This window comes from Acanthopagrus latus, chromosome 12, assembly GCF_904848185.1.
Source record: "Acanthopagrus latus isolate v.2019 chromosome 12, fAcaLat1.1, whole genome shotgun sequence".
NCBI lineage: Eukaryota > Metazoa > Chordata > Actinopteri > Spariformes > Sparidae > Acanthopagrus > Acanthopagrus latus.
In genome coordinates this window covers 6,464,969-6,485,731 of record NC_051050.1, presented here as the reverse complement: position 1 = coordinate 6,485,731, position 20,763 = coordinate 6,464,969, and the positions used below count along the sequence as shown (strand labels likewise).

The 20,763-nt window shown below is 41.4% G+C and overlaps 2 protein-coding genes across 3 annotated transcripts in view; one reads left to right on the top strand and one right to left on the bottom strand.

Moving 5' to 3' along the window:
- The window catches only part of tsc1b (TSC complex subunit 1b), a 31,199-nt gene extending 18,758 nt beyond the window's left edge, over positions 1 to 12,441 (bottom strand). The window contains exons 1-5 of the mRNA XM_037116386.1: positions 12,128 to 12,441; positions 3,823 to 4,043; positions 3,485 to 3,588; positions 2,136 to 2,288; positions 622 to 766 (exon numbers count right to left, since the gene is read on the bottom strand). Of these exons, the coding sequence (XP_036972281.1) occupies positions 622 to 766; positions 2,136 to 2,288; positions 3,485 to 3,588; positions 3,823 to 3,931 (511 nt within the window). The 5' untranslated portion in view covers positions 3,932 to 4,043; positions 12,128 to 12,441. The remainder of the gene's footprint in view (positions 1 to 621; positions 767 to 2,135; positions 2,289 to 3,484; positions 3,589 to 3,822; positions 4,044 to 12,127) is intronic.
- Positions 12,442 to 15,501: 3,060 nt separating this feature from the next.
- On the top strand, positions 15,502 to 20,451 carry gfi1b (growth factor independent 1B transcription repressor). Of its 2 annotated transcripts, none has more exons than XM_037116284.1 (8): positions 15,502 to 15,651; positions 16,189 to 16,324; positions 16,757 to 16,857; positions 17,642 to 17,818; positions 17,918 to 18,150; positions 18,315 to 18,452; positions 19,593 to 19,758; positions 20,208 to 20,451. In XM_037116284.1, the coding sequence occupies exons 3-8, from the start codon at positions 16,764 to 16,766 to the stop codon at positions 20,384 to 20,386; spliced, it is 987 nt and encodes a 328-aa protein (XP_036972179.1). In that variant the 5' UTR covers positions 15,502 to 15,651; positions 16,189 to 16,324; positions 16,757 to 16,763; the 3' UTR covers positions 20,387 to 20,451. The 2 variants fall into 2 exon arrangements, with proteins under 2 accessions (XP_036972179.1, XP_036972178.1); XM_037116283.1 differs by lacking the exon at positions 15,502 to 15,651 and adding an exon at positions 15,691 to 16,051.
- The last annotated feature ends 312 nt before the right edge of the window (positions 20,452 to 20,763 follow it).

The window sequence follows — 20,763 nt, the reverse complement described above, 5'->3', positions numbered from 1 at the left end:
TGTGGTTCGCTTGAGTCGCAAAGCTTTAGAAATGGCTTTATAACCTTTTCCAGACCGATAGATCTCAGTCACTTTCTTTCACATTTGTTCCTGAATTTCTTTGGATCTCAGCATGATGTCTAGCTTTTGAGGATCTTTTGGTCTACTTCACTTTGTCAGGCAGGTCCTATTTAAGTGATTTCTTGATTGACAACAGGTATGGCAGTAATCAGGCCTGGCTGTGGCTAGAGAAATTGAACTCGGTGACAAACCACAGTTAAGTCATGTTTTAACAGGGGCTGGGGCCCCAAACACTTTCACACAGGGCCATGTAGGTTTGGATTTTTTTTTCCTCTTAGTAATAAAATCTTCATTTAATTTAACTGCATTTTATGTTTACTTATGTTATCTTTGTTTTATATTTAAATTTGTTTGATGATCTGAAACATCAAAGTGTGACAAACATAAGAAATCAGGAGGGGGCCAACACTTTTTTCACACCACTGTATGTCGATATTCAAAAACTTTCAAAGGCTTTAATTTTCTCCTTCTAATTCACAAGAATTCAACAATTTCAAGGAATATTAATTCAAATATCATGTTAAAATGTTTCGTTTGGAAGACATGATAAGAAGCTCCTACCGGGATTCTTCAGGTTCCAAGATGCCAGGCGGCCGAAGATGTCAAAATACTCCCATAGGTGTTGCTTTCCGGCTTGAGGGATCATGGGCAGCAGAGTGATCAGCACCAGCACTCCAGTTATCAGCACCACTACGTCCGTATCCGTCTGTTTAAGATAAAGACATAAAAGGTTTCGAGATTAGCGTCCCTTTCTTGATGCTTCTAAATACGTCTTTATGATTAAGAACTTTTTACCAAACCAATCCTTCATTTTCAGCAGTGTTTGATCCTCTGTGCAAATCTGAGAAATGTCAAGAGGGAACTTTAATAGTAATGGCTGCAACAATCAAGTCAAGTAAATCTGATTAAGATTGCCCAACATCACAAATCACAAAAATCACGTTGATGGACTTTATACTCTGTAAAGCGAACGACAAACTCTATCCCTAAACCCTCAATTCAGATAAGAAAACTCCTTTCAAAAGGAAAAAAAACAAAGAGAAGAGCAAGAAGAGCAAAAGAGTAGAGATCCCTCTCCCAGGATGAGCTCATATACATAAATGTCATGTGTACAGCACATACAAACTTAATACTATTATAATTCAAGAGAGAAAGAGTAAGGCCAACATCTCAGAGGTTCATGCTGCAGATGCTACGTGGCTGTAGAGTGTACTAACATCAGAAAAATGACATACTTGCGATGATAATGCTAACGTGCTAATGTTTAGCCCAAGTGTTTGTACCTTGTTCAGCATCTCAGTGTAGTGTTATGTCACTCCCACGCCTGCTAATTAGCACCATACAACATGTACAGCTGAGGCTGACTGTAAAGTCGTCAGTATTTCAGTTTCATTTTCAATTAGCACAATTTTAAATTTTGACTCATTTGTGGATCACCAAAGTTGTTATAATTCATACGGAGGGTGACGTGGATTTGTGTACCAACATTTTTGGCAATCCATCCAGTAGCTGTCGAGATATTTGAGTCCCGACCGTGGCAGTGGGCTGACGGGCCATCACTCCCATTCCTGGTGCCCTGCAGCTCGCACGGCTTAAAATTGAGTCTAATCAAGAGTTTAATGAACAAATATTTGAGCAGCAGCACTGAGTATACACCAGAGTGGATACACATGCAGTGTTTCTCTAAGGACCATTGACTGACAGGCCAATCAAAACCACATCAAACCAGTGCTGGCCAGCATTAAATCTGCAGTTGTAAAAACTACTTGTACAAAAGTAACAAAGAGGCTTGAAAGCCACCCTCAAGGATATGTGCAGATTAAATAAATCCTGATATTCACTTAAGTAGCTGCTAACCTACTGCTTGAAGCAAAACCTTGTAAGATAACAACTCATTATTCAATTTGTCTTGGAGAAAGAGTACGACCCCGACAGAATCTCTCAAATTCTTTGTGATACCAATTCTAAATTCAGCTGGATGAGATATCTCTAATCCTCGTATATCCACACTCCTCTCACTGCCTTAACGAGGAGATTGTTTTGTTCAGATTCTTTGACTATAACCGTGTCCTTACCTTTAGGCATTTGAGCAGCGAGAGCAGCAGAGGGTATCGGGCAATCTTATGGATCCAGGACGGCTGCTTGCGGATTACATGGCCGAGCAGGGTGAGGGTGGGCAGTCGGCAGGCCTGTTTGGTCATACACTCGTTCATCTTGTCCAGAAGGTGCTGTCAGGGAGGGCGGGAGTGAAGGAGGGACAGTGGGGTTAGATCTGTATTTAACACAGTCAGATAGCAAATGCGCTCTTAGTAATTTAAAGCAAAGGGGGTTATATTTAGAATCGCGGGGCGCTGGAGGTTACGCAAAATTAATGGCTACAGATCACTACTGTGATGTCGGTCTGAGCACTCTCACAGAAGTTCACACACTAGGATGGTATGGCGTTTTGATTAGACAGACATAAGATCATAGGGGACAGAAATAAAGGTAATGTCTGGAAAGTCCAACAGCACAAGAAATCAATATGTCTTAAGCTGGCAATATGCAACAACAACACCATGGGAACAACTGAAGGGATTTTTAAGAGCTTGGTGAAAGACCACCAACAGATCCAAAATGTTGGTTTTCCTGGTTAAGTTTCTGCACATGGAGGCAAAAAAATCTGTGCGAATACGAGCGGTACAATTCAACTTTGGGGAATTCACCAATAGCAGGTCAAACTTATTGTCCTGTTAGCAACCTAGCCACGCTAAAATGTCTGCTAAATGACCGCTGGTAAGCTGCGACAGTTCCAGATTATTTCTATGTGAAAAGGGACAGAAACATATTCCCTCGTCTCACTTCTTTCAAGCTGACAGATCTAAGTGTGGAAAACTGTGAGGCTCTCAATCGTCCAGTCGGATTGGGAGAGGAGGCGGGACTGACTTCCTGATGAGGACATATAATTAGTTTATACTCTTGTTTTATAACCACTTGGCAAAATACGAGATGTAGAGAAGAAGGGATGATTCTGTCAGTGTAAGGACACTGACAGAGGTAAATGACGTAGGATGTGTTTGCTACCGGGACAGTAACTCCACAGTTTAATCAAAAGAAGTATTTGTATCCCGTCGTTCTGTCTCGCAACTGTCTGGTACCATTTCTCTCTTCTGCAACAGGTTTTATTCTGCAGCAGGAGGTTAAATGAGGGCACAGTGCCACACAGCTAGAGGAGGCCACTTTGAACTCTGTGGCTCTCTGTCCCCTCAAAGGCCAGCTCTGTCAACATGTGTTATTATTGGTCTGCAGCATAAAACCGCACGCCGAGATTCACCAAAGTTGAAGTCTACGACAAAGACGGAGGGGGGGTCCTACTGAACACAACTATTTTACTGCAGAATTTTGCCGATCTAAATCCTGGCTCTTGGGTAGGGCCGTTTCTCACCTTGTCGTGTGGCTCTCTGACTGAGGAGAGGATATGTATGGCCTGGGCAGAGTTCGTTTCCAAAAAGTAGTCCACCAGCGTGTTCAGCAGCATGGACCCTCGCTCTTCAAGGGAAACAGGAAGGACAGTTTGAATTAGTTATCTAAAGCTAAACGAAGTCAGGAATCCAACAACAGTGGCCATCATGTTCAAAGGATACATGATAATAAAAAGCAATCAGGTATGATGATGACACACACAGTGTAGAATCAGTGAAATTATAATTACTCCAAGCCCTCTTATAAGTTGAACGCAGACAGATAAACCATGCTGCCGCTAAACAAGCCAGGCGGACGTACCGGTGCTGAGCTGCTCGTTGATGAGGCCTCTGATCTCTTCTAGCTGGTGGAGGTCGGAGGTCTCCAGGAGTGGAAGGAGGTCCCCCATGTTGGGCTGCTCCCTGGCCATGGTGGCGGCAGTGCTGGGGGTGGAGGCAGCGTCTCTCTCTCTCTAACGGTGTCCGTCCCAGCCTGCCTGGAGGACTCCTGGGGCCACCCACCAATACAGTCTCCAGGCACCTCTACATCACAGCAAGAGCGATTCATTGCCCAGAGTTAGAGTTCTGATCTTGGATTAGTGGTCATGTGACAATGAAAACTTGGTACAGTGAAGCAGGGTTTCTGTTAAAGGCATTAATTAAAAATGGAAAAAAATGGAAAAGCTGCACTCAATGAGGTAACTGGTCCTAAAGCAAATTTACTACAAAACAAAAAATGCCTCTAAATAATGAAGTGGACATTGTCTGATGATATGATAACTTTGATATGTCATCATCTCAGATGGATGTCGCTTACGTTCCCATGAAGTCATCCCATTAGAAACCCTTATATAATATCACAGATTTTCTACAAATCGTTGAACTAAATTCCGCATAACAATCCAAAATAAGTCTCTGTCTTAGTTCAATTTAATTGCCACCTTTGGCCTTGAGTGGTGTCGAGCTGCCCTAGCGCAGCTGCTGAGGGCTGACAGATAAGACTTTGGATGTACTGGAAAACTACTACATGGGAACGTGTTCCCCTGTGTGGGTGTGAACAGGACGATAGTGGGAAATAAAAGCACTGCTCTGAAATGCTGCAGGTTAAATAATCTTTCCACAATTACAGATTTTTTTTTTTACCACTTGTGGACTGCATCGAAAATTAACATGATACATACTATTACCTTTTACATTTATATGGTAAGGTTATCATGGTTGCTTATTCACATATCCAAAAGTTACAAACATTATCATTCTTTTGAAATCAATATCCCAGCCCCCTGGTTGAAAGCAAGTCCAACATCCTAACTCAGATCTTGGCCTCCACCAACTTCTGTGGAAAAATATCCGGCTCTTTAGCTGCTAAATATTCCTTTATGTTCACCAGCTGGTCGCTAACTGTGTCTGCCTGCCACTTGGTGCTAAGCAGGTGGTGAGCAGTTGGGTTATCACCAAAAAACGCTGCGAGCCGTAGTCAAAAATTACACCATAGTAAGAAAGAATTACCAAAACAGCCAATGGGATGGACTACTAAAGAATGATCAAAACTCATAAGTATAACTACTGATTTCCCTTATGTCATGTCAAAATTAATTAATTAATTAGTGTAATCTATGAAAATGTTCACATTCCACAAAAATGTTTTGTGTATATATTATCTTCGACACAACCAGTAATTTACACTGTTAGTGTAACGCATGCTGTAATCAGTAACGCATGCTATTTTTTTCATAAAATCAAGATTTGGTTATCAAAATGTGCAGTAAGGAAAGAACTGACTTGTGTTTGTGGTGCTGACTGGCGAGGACAGCAATGTTTAATCGACTGATCGCACACATCCCCACTACAAAGCTCTGTTAAGCCAAAGCAAAATGCAGACTGAGTTGATATTTCTCTTCAGTTTAATGACTATGAGTGACCCTTTCACACTGTCAAATTGTTTTCACATCATCGTTTGATAAAAATCTTAATAATGGCCACTCTGAAGTAACAATGCATTACCTTAAAATAACACTGTATACAATATATGCAAACTGTGTGTTGACTTGCATGCGTTTACTCGCACAAGTAGTAAAGATCTCTGGCAACCATACAGTCATCGCAGGCTAGCTTGTTGAAATGTCATGCTTAAATGACTGAGAGACAAAAAGAGTGACTAGCTGGTGAATGTAATGAGCATTTAGCTGCTAAAACGCCAGGCAACAAATGAATGCTAATGTCGGTCTGTGCCTGCTAGCTGTGTAAAATAAGCAACACATTAGCCCCATTCACTTTATAAGGTGGTAATATGCCAATGATGTGTTTACAGCTTGTTGCGCAACCCCCTAAATGGCCAAAAAGTTCACCTCCTGCAGATTTTACAGATTTACTGGTAAAACATTTGGATGACTTTAAAGTTCCCTGTGGATTTTTTAACCTCTACCAACTCTGGTAAAGTGTGTTACACGTGGGTCCCAGTGGTTTCACACTATTCCACAGATACAAAGGCAGTGAAAAAGAATACTGCTCGACAGTGAACATGGGTGAATATGATGCAGGGTTAATATTACTCTGCAAATATTTTGAGGATACAAATACACAACAGTTAGAGGATCAAGGATCAACACAGAGTATTGTGGGCCGAACATACAAACAACCTATGTTCATTTACAAGATAATTCAAGAGGGCACCAATAATCTGCTAGGTTGAAATAAACTCTTACCGCAATTACTTGTTGACTACTTAAGAGAAATCTGAGCTAAGTGTTTGTTAATAAAGACTGCGCGCTACAGTTGATAGCTTCTGAAAATAAAAACAAAAACAAAAAACAGTGAGTAAACACAGAGTTAAGATTACGCTGTCAAGCCTTATTTTAGGACATGATTTATGATGTCTGAGCAGGACTTCTTGACAGATGACACTGTGACTAATAACATTGACAATGGCTCTGTTCTGTCCCAGAAAGTCACAACAGTGTGACATTGAGCCAGCATGAACAAAACCAGGACCCTGAAACTGAAGCAGCGAAATGGAATGCAGCCGTCACCAATTCTATACCGCAAACCCAGAGACAGACTACATTCACATGGCGGCCATATTCATCTGACATCATGATCAGTGTAGGAAGCACAAATGCTGGGATTTTGTTATATTACTGTGTTCTGCCTTCAGAGCAATTAGTCCAAGTCAAGACTCAGGTCTCTTATATAATGAGCCTTCTATCATCCGTTCTCCTTATAACAAAAGAATTCAAAGCATGTGCTGTATTATCATCACTTCTTTATCTACTAGCATAGAGTATTATCAGCACTGATTAGTTGTTTGGTATATGATCACTTTAATAAGGATACTGAAATGCAATTTGAAAAAAAACACACAATGAAAATTTTCCTTAAAATTATTATCTGTGTTTTTTAGCACAATATAAATACACAGCAACAGCAGCTCTGAAATATACTGCAAGTCCATAAACTGGTGATAAGAAAACATGAACAGGTTTGTTCACAGACAAATCTACCATTTGTGAAAATTGGCACCTCTCTTTGTGTGACAAAAATGATTCCTTGCCTGAACATAAAGCTCGTGATGAAATATCATCGGAGTTATTGGCTTTCTTAAGTTCTTTTCTTACAGAACTGAACATTCTTGTGGATACAATCGTCCATGTTGTTTAACAGTAAACATCAGCTGACTTTTTTTCCTGAGAGAAATGTTTCTGTTTTAGCATGAAACACATCACAACCATGCTTTTCTCTAAGATTTTCTGGTTGCCATCAGTTCAAGGTTTATATTTAAGTAGCACACTGTACTAAATGTGTAGAGCAGTGTTGGTTCAAGTCACTTAAAATTAAACCATGGAACTGGAAAAAGACACTGCAATTATGATAGCGCATCAATTATCAGTAATTTTCTTATTGGCTGGATAACACATCGTTCTCATGATGAACATGTTTCAATGTTTAATTAGTGAAGAAAAATTAAAGAGAACTGACCCCCTGCATGCTGTTTGTGGCGGGCTAAACATTGTTTGCCAACTGTCCACAGGCACTGAGGTTTACTTTCACATTACCAAGTGAGTGAATATCCGGGTGTATTCTTTTGTTTGCACCTTGTGTGCAGGTCCTATAGAAAAGCTTTTGACAAATAGGAGAGCAGCAGCAGTTGTTGTGCTCATGGCATGCGGGAATGACATTTTCGTAATGTTGATGTGCCAAAAAATAAGTAATGAAGATTAAATGTTGTTCACGAGTCCCAAATGGCAAATCTCAAGTCACTGAGTGTGCAACTTAAGTGCAACTTGAGTCCAAGTTGCAAACTCGAGTCCCCATCTCTGGTTGAGAGATGCTCTACTGCTTTCTGATTGAACAGCAACTGAAAAGATGATGGATGGTGAAAATCTGGAGGGACATCGGGCCGTATTTCAAAGTTAATAAACAAATTTGGAAAAAAAAATAGCAACCGTTCGACAACAGCTAATGTTAGCATACAACCACATCCTAGCTAACATTATTGATTGATTACATCCAGTGTAATTAATTCATTCATTCATTTTAGAATGAATCCATGCCTTGCCTATTGCAGCATGTCACACTAGCAAACAGTAATGTTAGCTAGGAAGTGGCTGAACGTTGATGATGGCTGTTGTCTTACAGTAAGCTAACGGTAAGCTAACGGTAAGCTAACAGGTACTCAAAATTGTGGTTTTACTTTGAAATACAGCCTGCTGTCCCTACAGATTTTCGCAATCCATCAGATGCCGATCAACCAGGAAACGGCAAAATAACAATTTGCCACATTCCCCAAGTTCACTGAACTTGCAAGCGAGAACACAAGCAGTACAATATCTGAGCTTCCCATCTAACCCCTAAGTGTAGGAAACACTTTTATCACTGATTTTCCAGGCCCAATCCTGCTGCCTCAACTGAAGCAAAATTAACAGTAAAATGGATTCAGCAACCAAAATATGTTGGAAAACTTCCAAGATATAATTAAGAGAGTGAAACAGATCCACATATGTGACCAGTACCTCATCTGATCTTGAAATACCTCATTTCAATCAAAGCCTGGAGTTTAAATCTGGAGCAATATTTAGTCATTCCACCCCAGCAGAAATTTGCTTTAAAAACTAACTCAACCTCACCTAATGTGTTTACCGTTTCAGGTTATTAGTCTATTCATGTTGTCACTGATACATTTAGGCCAGACGCTGAGTCAGTCCTTCAAAGTAAAGATGACCCTGCAAATCTCCATCTGAAAAACAGGCATATATAATCCTGACAGGCAGGTCATTATCGTCTGCACCCGGCAGCTTACTCCCTAATACGAGTAATGAATCAGCACCGGCGATCTCATCAGCTATGAAGATCTCCTCTCAACACTTAGGCCGCGCACACTCAACGCACTAGAAGATGATTAGGATCCTAATACAGCCCAAATGGGCTGTTTTTTTTCAGAAGTTTAACCGCTACCAACTCTCCCATTAATGCAAAATACGGAACACAGAGTCTCCTACGACCAAAACCAACACAACACCAGCTAATGTGGCGAGAAATCGACCTATAACCAGCGTATAATGTCTTATTTCCACCCAAGTCATGAGTCAGATGAGGAAAAAAAAGGCTTGCGTCCGAGAAGAATCATGACAACATTAATCTCCTCGAGCCTCCCTCATTCACAACAAATCAAAACAAGCCGATAAGCGCTCCGACGCGCTCCTGTTTGTTGATTCACAGAAATCGTCACAGGGCAAAATCGTCCCCCTGTTGTCAATTAACTGCTCGGTCACGGGGCTGGGAGTCGGGGTGTGGAGAGTGGATTCAAATGTGGCCCTTTTTCGCCGTCTGAGCGTCATGCAGGGACAGGTCAGAGGCACAAACACCAGCCACCCTCACTCAGTGTGATCTCAGGCAGCTTGGGAAGGCTCAGGAGGACACAAAGAACCTTTATGCAGCGCGAGCACTTCCATGTACACACCGAAAATTACATTTGGCCGTGTACACGCTGTGACCAACTGCCTCCCTGTGTGAATACTTTAAAAAAAAAAGGGCAAAGAGCCTGCTCGTTCCTTTTAGAGGGATGATTTTCATCAGCTGCGCCGTTCAGTTGGCAGATTGGGGATTGCTGCAGGAGATGAGAGGAAATGTTGAAGTGGTTGTACTGGACTGAACGGGGTTTCAACATCAGCTGTCCAGTCTATTAAATGTCAGAAAACACAGAAAAAGGCTCATAATGAGTTGCCAGAGCCAATGTGGCATCTTTGGATGTCTCGTTTTTATACGCATGTGTTTATGCTGTGAGGTAACTTGATGATTAACTCAAGGTTACAGAAAAATAATGTCATTCGTCGAATGCCTCTGCCAAAAATAGTTTTATAAATAACAAAACTTAAACATGGTTATGTATAAATAAGAGGAGCAATGAACAAGCAGCAATATTTAAATGACTATACTCAACTTATAATAATGATGTGTTTCTAGTATTTAGTCTTAGATGAACAAATTTTAGGAAACTCTTTTCACCGGATTGTTGTCCTACACTTAATTAGTCTTAGCTTGGTGCATTTCATAAACTGGCATCTGACTGTATTTTAAAACATGGAATAGGAGGAGAACTTACAATACAACTTGCAATAGATGAAATCCTTTTTATCTAATTGTATATAGACAACGGCCTATCAATCTATCAACTAAATCAGATAGAGACATAACAAACAAATGCATATGTAGATTTGGTTTGTTTAGGCTAGGTTTGTTTAAATTTGCATATATCCTTTATACTTGTCAAGCATCTATGTCTCTACATACACACACACACATCTTATTTGTTGGTGCATTACATGAAGGGAATTATTCATATATCTTTATGTGGTCAACATATTGTGTGATCTGCTGCTGGGTTACAACACCATGGTGTTTGGTTCGGTTGTTGATTAATGAATAAATCTGTCTTGTTGACTGCCAAAACAAAACAATTCCTTCATTCATTCGCATCTCATTGCTGCACGGCTGGTGGGAAAAATGTGCAAAACAGTTCATGGTCTCCGTAAAGAGAGGAGGGTCTGCTAAGGCCTCTGGGAAAAAAACATCTATAAAAGCTGACACGACTGTAGCAAGTCAGACTGAAACGGGCAGATATCCGGCTTAGTTTAGACTGCGTCACGTTTTGGCAAAAGTTCACGTAGCCTGCTTCTGTGTTTGGATATTGAATGCTGATGCAATACTTCCCATGTTTAATGAAATACAACAAGAGTTTTGTTTAAAACCCTATTTCCTGAGGTGGGACATAAAGTATCGCTCCTGATAACAGTATCCAACATCTGGCGTCACATTGAGATTAATGATAGCACCATGAGAACAGTGAGGCCGCATCTGTGGTATTTTCCGTCTTGGACTTTTCAAGGCTTTAAGAAACCTGGGGAAGTTTTACATTCTAACTTCATAAACGATCCACTTTATGGATCGTTTTCAGGGCGTATTCCACTGTTTTTGTACCTAAACTATGACCACTTTCGGCCCAACAGAACACACATCTCAGCATGTCACCATTTGAATCCAGCCGGTGAGAAGAACACTTTGCCACTGGCTTTAAGAAATTAAGTGCACAGGAAATATATCTGAAGAAACCAAGTATGTCTATTCCGAATGACTCTAACATTTTAGGGACTTTGCCTATTTGTTTATTCTGCTTTCTGCCAGTCAGGCTGTCTATCCTGGGGAATCGAACTCATGACCTAAGTATTTCTCGCAGTGTACAGTCTCCTGGCTACAGTCCTGCTACTGACAGCTTAGTTGTTTTTTTTTTTCCATAACTCAGGTGCAGTGGTGACAAGCAGACATCCGACATGCTGACAGTGAGTCCAGCACGGTGTGACAGAGGGGTCGAGCAGGTCAGCCCGAGAAACTAGTGACCCATTTTGTTTCCGCCGTGGCCGCTGAGCCGCGGTGGTGACAAGTGACTGAACACATGCGAACAACAGGACAGTCATGAACGATGCGGTAGCAGAAAACTTGAATTCGAGTTTGACTGCGAGCGAAAGACAAAAACGCGAGGAGGTGTGATGCAGAGAGCTGCAAGATATACTCCACTGAGAGGCATAATGAGGCACCGAATAAGCATATAAATAAATAAAAACACAAAGGCTGTAATGATAACGTAGCAGGGTGACATGCATGAGGAGAGCAGCCGGACAGGCTGGGGTCTGAGGCTGAGGAGCAGCAGAGCTGCTGCTGTATGTGGACTGACCACTGGCTGCTGCCTGTCGTAAACAACTCGCAGAGAACAATGGGCAGGGTTGGGTTTACTTTATCCGATTATAAAAATATGCAGGCATCTTTTCTCGTACAAACCAAGAACCTCGTCAGACCCAGCGGGAAACGCAGATAAAAGCGTGATGAAATGTTTAAAACACCAACGTCTACTAAAATCCATCACGGGGTCTTTCCAAAAACAAGTCAGTCCCACCGCCGAGAGCTAACGTTAGCTGGAAGCAGCGACCCACACTCGGTCGGCGATTCATCTTGCCTGTCAGCCGGGCTCAGTCGGCGGGGAAGCGAGCCGAACAGCTCCCGTTTGGCAAAAGCCATCATACGCGTTGAGATTCGCTGTAAGAAAAACACGTTAGATAGAAATAATCGGACCTGTTTACCTGTTAGAGTAGCTGCACTCCACAGGGCGCCGCCATCTTGAACACCTCACAGCCCATCCCACCGCAGTCAGCCTCCGCTGTGGGGCTGCATGCAAACTAATCCCACAAGTTAGCGCCCCGCAAGTCGCAGCCGCAACTTTAACAACTCATTCACGCAAACAACATCTAGAAATAAGTTACTTAAATTACACCGTATAACCCAAACGTGGTATTTCATGCGTGCCCCGGCAGATTCTCCTCTCTACTGCACAGCTAAGATTGTTTTTCCCATCTCCTCATTGGTGGAAGGATGAAGTGTATGTAATGCGGTTTCGCGTGACCCACATGTGAACAGCGCACGCGCAAATTAATTTTTTTTTTTCGTCTTCTTACCAGGTAGTGGGAGGTGTGTATGGAAGATAATTATCACCATAACACAAATACTAATAAAACATTATGGGATGTCAGGAATGGTAAAAATAAAAAAGTTAGGATGAGTTAAAACACTGAGATGATAAGGCAATATCACCATTTACTGTCACTGCTGGAGTCAAGATTACTGAAAATTAACTGAATATTTTATTTTATATATATTTTCAAGTCAGCCAGTGAGCGAGTACATATTTTTGACTTGTATCCTCATTATACAATACATTTTAAAAAAAAACAAAACAAAAACACCCACAATCGGGTTCTTAAAAAAGAAAATCTAATGTCTAAATTATGATGTCAACAATTTGACGAAAAAAAAAAATAAATGCAACACAATATAACAAGAATTCAAAATTGTCCTAACAATTTGTTTAATTTTCATTATTTTTTCCTGGCAGTAATCAGCTTCCATATAGATGTATATAGATAGATAGATAGATAGATAGATAGATAGATAGATAGATAGATAGATAGATAGATAGATAGATAGATAGATAGATAGATAGATCTATTCTAATATGTGTAAAAAATGACTGTTCAGTCTAGTTGTGCCATCTCCTCTCCCTGCCCATAGAGACAAAGTGTTATAGCAGTGAGGAGGAAAGACTTGAGAGTTGGAGGATCCTTGAGCTGAAGTGGAAGTGGAAGTGTGTCAGCAGGTCATGGAGAGGATGGAAGGTTTGTCCATGATGATCAGCAGTTTGTGCAGCATCTTTCTCTCCACGACCACCTGGAGGGGCTCCAGAGCGGTCCCCAGTACAGAGCCAGCCTTCTTTATGACTTTGTTCAGTCTCTTGGCTCTGTCCATTTCCTGTGTAGAGCCTCAGTGTTAACTGTTCCACTGAGGTCATGTGTGTGCAGTTTTACAGTGTCAAATAAACAGCAGGGTTCGATTAGATTACATTAGATTCGGCTTAACTGTCCTTGCACCAGTGCCAGTAAAAACAAGGTTTAGTAGTAAACGATGCATATATATATTAACTCAATTCAATTCTGTTATGACTTATGTGCATTCTACGGATATGCAGTAGAATGAATGTAAAAAGGATCATGATGCCAGCTTGTTAATGTCAATTTATTTACAGTGTGTTGCAAGCTTTGGAGTGTTGGACCTCTCTGTTTATTACCCCATGTCTGTCTGAGTATAATCATTTATTATTAACCTTGTCATTTTACAGCTACACGTACCACTGAAATATCGATACAAAACAAACAGAATCACAAACAGAACAGAGCAATAAACAAACACAGGCAGGTTTATTGGTGAAATTTCAGAGGCCCTCATGACTATAACCAGCTTCAGACAACATCAACTCCATTCAAACACCAAGCTTGTGTGTGTGTGTGTGTGTGTGTGTGTGTGTGTGTGTGTGTGTGTGTGTGCGCGCGAGCTTGTGTGTGTGACCTGCAGTAGTGACATGCTCTAATATGGACAAACATTGACAACTTTTATTGCTGTCATTTATTTTGTATGACTCCTTTTTAATTTTAATGTGAAGTGATTCAATTGTAAGACTCAAACTTTGTTGGTCCACATTGACTTAATCAATTAACAATGAAGCTATTAAGCTGGACCACTTGAAGATAATAATCCACACAGGCTGCTTGCTCTCTGATACAGTTGATTTTAGAACATCATATTACATTATCTTAAAAGGAAAAGAGCTGTTGAAGTCATATTTGATTAAAAGTAAAGTTATCTCAAAAAAGCACTTGAGTCTTAAAGGCACAATATGCAGGATTTTTCCTTGAAAACACTGACAAACCAACAACGATTATCAACAGAATGTGAATAAATAGCAGTTTTTACATTATCATGTTGAAATATTTGGTTGCAGAGAGTGTAATAGTGGGCATGCTAACCAGCTAGACCATCCTGGTCCAAAGCTCTTGTGCAGGTAGTGTAAAAACTAACAATTTTTTTGTCCCTGTGCTCTCAGTCCAAACTGCTACCTGCATGGCTAAATGAGCTAACCAGCTATAGATGTATACAGTTAGCAGCAGTGGTATGATGGCCCCTACTTGTCTGAATTTGACAGGTAGCTAAGTCTTATATAATGCACCTTTAAATCATCTAATATTAGAAGGACTTTAATATCAAAACAGTGTATTATACATATGTTTACGTAAGTCTTGCATGTTTATACTATCTATTATGGGTCGAGCGATTACCAGCCTGGCTGATTATTGGGTTGGACATTCAGCTTTTTTTCCAGTTATCATAATCAATTGTTTTGATTATATGACTGCAGATACATTATATTATAGATGTTCCACTTTGGTTCTGATACAGTGAGCAATCTGCAAAGCAACTTGTAACTAGAGTCGTCAGATAAATGTATAGACGTGGCTTCAAAATGTAGTGGGGTGTAAATATAAAGTTGAAAGTGGAAATACTCAAGTCAAGTACAAGTGCCTCAAAATTGTACAGTAGGGTAAATGTTAGTTACTTTCCATCATTGTCAGCATGACTGTTTATTAATAATTGCCTTTACAGAAACAGGGGACAACAATAGTGGAATACAATTCTGATTGTGGTATTTTATCAAGCAGTTTTCATCGAAATCAAAAAAATAACAGCAGCTTCATCCTGCACTGACCACCTGACACGCAAAGAAATCAGACTTATTCTTTCACTATGATTTTCACCAGGCTATACACAGACAGCATGCTCACAAACTAAGCATGTAACACATGCAAGTTAAACTACCGATGACTGAATACCAACTGAACTGTTTCATTATTTTTATTTGAACCATTTATTAAAGTCCAGGAAAATGCCAAGACTACGGATACACGCTGTGTCCACCAGATGTCGCGCTTGCACTTCTCCCCTCCTACAAACCCTCTCCTCCTCCTCCTCCTCCTCCTCCTCCGAACGTTTCCCGACTCATCGAATCGATGTTTGAAACAGGATGTGTACTTTTTTTTTCCCCCTCAGAATGTCCTAACTGCCTGATTGTGCCATCTCTCTGTGTGCTGCCCTGCCATTCTGCGGTCACACACGATGATGTGTGACTGCGGAGCATCCTGCGAAGAAGAAATCTGTCATGTCTGTTATGTTTTTAATAAATACAGTAGAGTCAACAGCGCTGATCTCCCAGACTGGTTTGGTGTGTGTTTTGGTGTGTTACATGGACGTGCAGGAATCTTCTGGACACAACACGGTCACACACATATACACACACACACATACACACACATCGTTATTGCTGCTACTTCTTGTAAATCCTGTAAATCAAACAGTCAGAGCTGGAAATTTTTATTCGGATTTATTGGTTGAACTGGCCGAATTGGTTGAATTAAATGATATTTGTGCTTTTAAAAAAATAAGGCCAGTTAATTAAAATGCAGCCTATATAATAGAGTTTTTAATTCAGATGTCGTTCAGCATGTGAGTGATCTTTGGTGTAATAAACAGGGCAGATCTGAACTGCAGCCTCTGACCCGGTGTGCGTGTAACTGTCGCACAGAGGGCCCCGTGTTGCTGCGTACGCAAATTTCCAGCGGCAGGTTGGCCTTTCCATTGGTTGAAACCACAGTCAGATTCGCCTGCGAAATTATCTGATTGAAAATCAGGGAGGGGAGAGAAGAGACAGAGGGCAGCAAGTGTGATGCTTTTACACTGCTTTGCTTTCCCGACTTTTTAGGAAGGGATTTTTGCGACGCGGGGAAGATTTCTACACCCGAAAAGAACGGAGGAGTTTATCAGCACCTGCGTTGTTGGAATTCGTGTTCGGGCCTTCTGCAGGTTTAACTTTGGACGGGAGACCTCCTGAATTAACGGTGAGCGCCCGCAGACTGTAAACATGAAACCTAACATTTTTGTCGTCTTGTGAAACATCATGACAAGTGACAGAGTGACGCAAGCTGTGAAAATATTATGAAATGTGCAAAACAGGCCTATTAAAACTTTATAAGTATGGGCCTTTCGAGCAAGCGGAACGAAAAGTTGGTGAGTTAAATATATGTCAACGATTAGATTCTGGAATATGGAATTAAAAGCGGGTCATCTACCAGTAATTAAGAGACTGAAAGGATGTGCATTAAATAGAAGAAGAGGAAGAAGAAGAAGAACGATTAGACTTTACAAAAACTGATATGATTAATATATATATATATTTTTTAAATTGATGCTTTTATTTAAAAAAAAAAAAAAAAGCGTATCAAGCCTGACTGTGTCGCTAACGATGGTCTGATGTCTTGTTTCGGGTGCAGGATCAACATGCCGCGCTCATTTCTGGTGAAAAAGAAAAGGTGCGCGTCCTTCAATGTCCACCGATCATATGAGGACGAGCCGCAGGCCCCGATTCATTCAGGTAAGAAATGAGGGGAAAAAAACAAACAAAAAAAAACAACAACTTTTTTTTAAAATTTAAAAAAAAATTTTTTTATCCGAATATGTCAGCGAAACAAATGTTGGGACATTTAGATAACCAGCCTGTGGTGCAATCTCACTGCCTCATATCGTCGGTTTGACGTGTCTGGTCCATTTGCATGAATTACGTTTTTCAGGCAGATTTTTTGAGAAGACACGCAGTCATCGTGTGTTTAGGCGTTCTGTTAAAGGTGACTATGTAGATTTTGGGAAGAAATTTTAATCAGACGAGAAAGATCTTTTTTTTTTTTTTTTTTACCTGAAACTAAATTGACTAACTGTCTTTGTTTCCATGACGGAATAAACAATCTGACCTTAAAGGACAACACAGCTCCATACTGTTTTACTTGTTTATATGTGGTGGACCCTGCCACCTTTCTAGCTCCAAACAGTGTTCTGGCTACCCTATTCTATTTTCTTCTGAGAACAGCTTGTTTATTCAGATATGGGGAAAAAATATTTCTGAGTTTGAATAATTACCTCATTAATATTGTTTGAGTTTGAATTTCTTATCCAGAACTACATAGTGCCCCTTTAAAGAACTCACACATCAGTATGCGGTTCAGCAGTTCTAGGCGCTGTACCGAACAGGTGTTTTTCCTATCTAAATAAAATGTCCTCAGGAGGGTTTTGTTTTTATAGAATATTTACTCTGTGTGTAATCACACAGAGCTCACAGCCTTTTGCTCGAATGAATCACACTTGTATTTGCTGTGGATTTGCAGAGATCCCAGCAGAGGTGCAGAGCCCAGACTCCTCCGACTGGACTCAGTCAGAGGGACAGTCCTCCCCTCTGGACCACTCGTTTAAAAAGGAGGAGGGGGAGCAGGACCGACCCTTACCCGTCCACCCAGAGCCGGCCAGACCCCCAGCGGCTCCCACACAGCCGTACTACCGAAATGGTGAGCTGGCTTGTGCATTCATCTTCATCTTATTCATTCATGTGCACGGTGGAAATTTTAATTAGAGAGGTAAAGTGTGATTTTCGATGTGTGCCACAGAGTCTCACATGGCAGGATTCCCTCCTTACTACAAGCCTCCGTACGCCTGGGAGCCGGTGGCTTCCTCCTACGAGCTCCGTCAGATGAGCTTCAGCCCCACGGTGCTGCAGCACGCCAGCGACCTGTACGGCAGCCACATCAGCCGCAGTGGCGCACCGCCTCAGCAGCCTCTGGACTGCAGCACCCACTACTCCCCCACCTCCAACACCTACCACTGTATCACCTGTGACAAGGTGCGCACCGCATGTTAGCCTCACACCTGCGCACACTGTGAAAGCCATGACGGTTAAAGATCTGTAAATTCGGTCGGGGGTTTTAATTTGCGTTGTGGAGCTGCTCATTGAGGCTGAGTCAGTCGGTCGCTGTAGTCTAAAGCGGTTTCACCTCTGTCTCTCAGGTGTTCTCCACGCCCCACGGACTGGAGGTCCACGTCAGGAGGTCCCACAGTGGAACCAGACCTTTTGGCTGCAACATCTGCAGAAAAACCTTCGGCCACGCCGTCAGTCTGGAGCAGCACATGAATGTCCACTCTCAGGTAAATCAGGGACTCAACAGTTAAAAATAATATAACTTTAATTCTCTGGGATACTCTGAGGGTTTAGTCTTGCACTTCAAGTCTGAGGCTTGTTAGTGACATATATTTTTTTAAAAAAAAGGTAAAAATGAAAGCAGCTGTGGCAGAGATATTGATGCTTTTCATGCCTAGTGTTGGTCAAGTTCCTACACTTCCCATAATGCAGTTGCTGACATTTGAAAATCACAATGTTTGTTGACAATAACTTCCGGATTGAAAACCCCTGCCTCACATAGGTGTAATTTCAAAGTGAATACATCTCACCCATCCAAAATCCATGTGTGACGGGTTAATATCTCATCAATAACTATAGGCTAAACAAGATGGCGGCTTGAGTTCGTCTCCAGCTGGCAGTCAGCCTGGCTGGTGGTGGGATTTTGCTGTTGGGTAGATTTGTTTTATCAAAGATTCTTGCAAAGCAACACAGCCCATGAGATAAGACAGCAGAAATATCGGATAAGTCGGACCACTCTTGTTTTATTATATGTCATTAAACGTTACAGTTAGCAGATTTCATATATCTCCACAATGCAAATTATCTACCAGTTATCTGCCTGAAGTATAGCACATTTTCTCAGTCTGAGTCTCGATAAGTCCACCTTTCCTGATATGTTGAAAATGGATGGATTGTCCCTTTAAAGTTTCTACACTGACCTGACCTAGTTCAGAGTTAAATCGTACATTGGTTAAGTTAAATAAACATTAAGTAAGGAATCGGCTCATCAGTTTCCATACATTTAATTCAAATATCAGTTGATTTGACTAAATCGTCTGATTAGGTTTTATAGTGTTTAACTGAATAAAAACAAGCTCCATTTAGTCGCTGTGTCTTCCACAGCACATGGAGTTTGCTAAGCTGTCACGGAAATGCAGATGTTCAAATTTCCATTCGACTCTGACTCGTATCAGGAATGGTTGTCCGTGATGGATTAAATGCAAACTCTAGAGCGTGTGATATGATTTATAGCCCCGGGCCAGCCACGAAATGGAATTCATGGTGGGAGTATTTGATCACCTGCTGTTGCAGGCCCAGCTCCTCCGACACTCCAGTCGTTTGTCAACGACTGTGTAACACATCGTCATGCATTTGTCTCTGATCAGGAGAAAAGCTTCGAGTGCAAGATGTGTGGCAAGTCCTTCAAGCGCTCCTCCACTCTCTCCACGCACCTGCTCATCCACTCGGACACGAGGCCCTACCCCTGCCAGTACTGCGGCAAGAGGTTCCACCAGAAGTCTGACATGAAGAAGCACACGTACATTCACACCGGTAAGTAACAGCGTGTAGACTGTTTAGGTGGCCATGTTTTTTTTTTTTTTATTTCCATCATACCAAATAGAAGTAAATGGCTCCTCTTGCTTTAACCATCAGCTTCCCAGGTGCAGCTACAGGACTGTATATTTGCTGATAAATCAGAAAAAGAAACTTAAACAAATATCCTGTGCATTTGCATATATGGGTTTTCCTGCTCTGTAAAAGGAACTGTCTGCTGCTGACATTTGTGCCAATAAATGTTTGACAAATCTGAACAATGGCACGGTTCTTCTCAGGCTGATATGAATGCAAACATTAGCCTTCTCGTAAAGAACACTTGCCACCATTTATGGTACAGATGACAAACCTGATTCTCCAGGATCAGCGCGGCTGCAGCTTCTTCATGCAAATGACGCAAGATTTCATTGTATGGATTCATCACTGTTTTTGTTTTTATTTCGCAGGTGAAAAACCCCACAAATGCCAAGTGTGCGGCAAAGCGTTCAGCCAGAGCTCCAACTTGATCACCCACAGCAGGAAGCACACGGGCTTCAAACCGTTTGGATGTGACATTTGCTCCAAGGGCTTCCAGCGCAAGGTGGATCTCCGAAGGCACCACGAGAGCCAGCACAGCATGAAGTGAACACTCGAGCCTCAAGTGTTTTTATGTGTACAGTAAATATCTTTCAATAAAACAGAATAAGCTGATATTGATGTAATACAAAGATGGTATTTTGGAGGGCCTCTACAGGCAAAGTTCAACAGTGAGGAAGCTGTCGAATCAAATGCTCATCCACTCACCCTGATGCCGGAAACGGGTGAGGTTTGGTGGCCCTCCCCAAATGCTGAGAGACGGGGACTTGTTTTAAAGCATAAAAAGACGTTTTTTACACCTGCGACACATGGTCGAGCTTGTGCACCTGTGTGTGAATAGCAAGTTTTTTCAAATCAATTTGGGATCTTGGGGTTCACACACACTTAAATCGCACCAGGTGAGCATTTTATGTTTTTTTTTTTTAA

Excerpts from the sequence above, each read along its gene's own strand:
- gfi1b (XM_037116284.1), top strand. The coding sequence starts at position 16,764 with ATGCCGCGCTCATTTCTGGTGAAAAAGAAAAGGTGCGCGTCCTTCAAT. Across the intron at positions 18,151-18,314 it reads ACTGTATCACCTGTGACAAG|GTGTTCTCCACGCCCCACGG; the intron begins GTGCGCACCGCA and ends TCTGTCTCTCAG. Across the intron at positions 19,759-20,207 it reads GCACACGTACATTCACACCG|GTGAAAAACCCCACAAATGC; the intron begins GTAAGTAACAGC and ends TTTATTTCGCAG.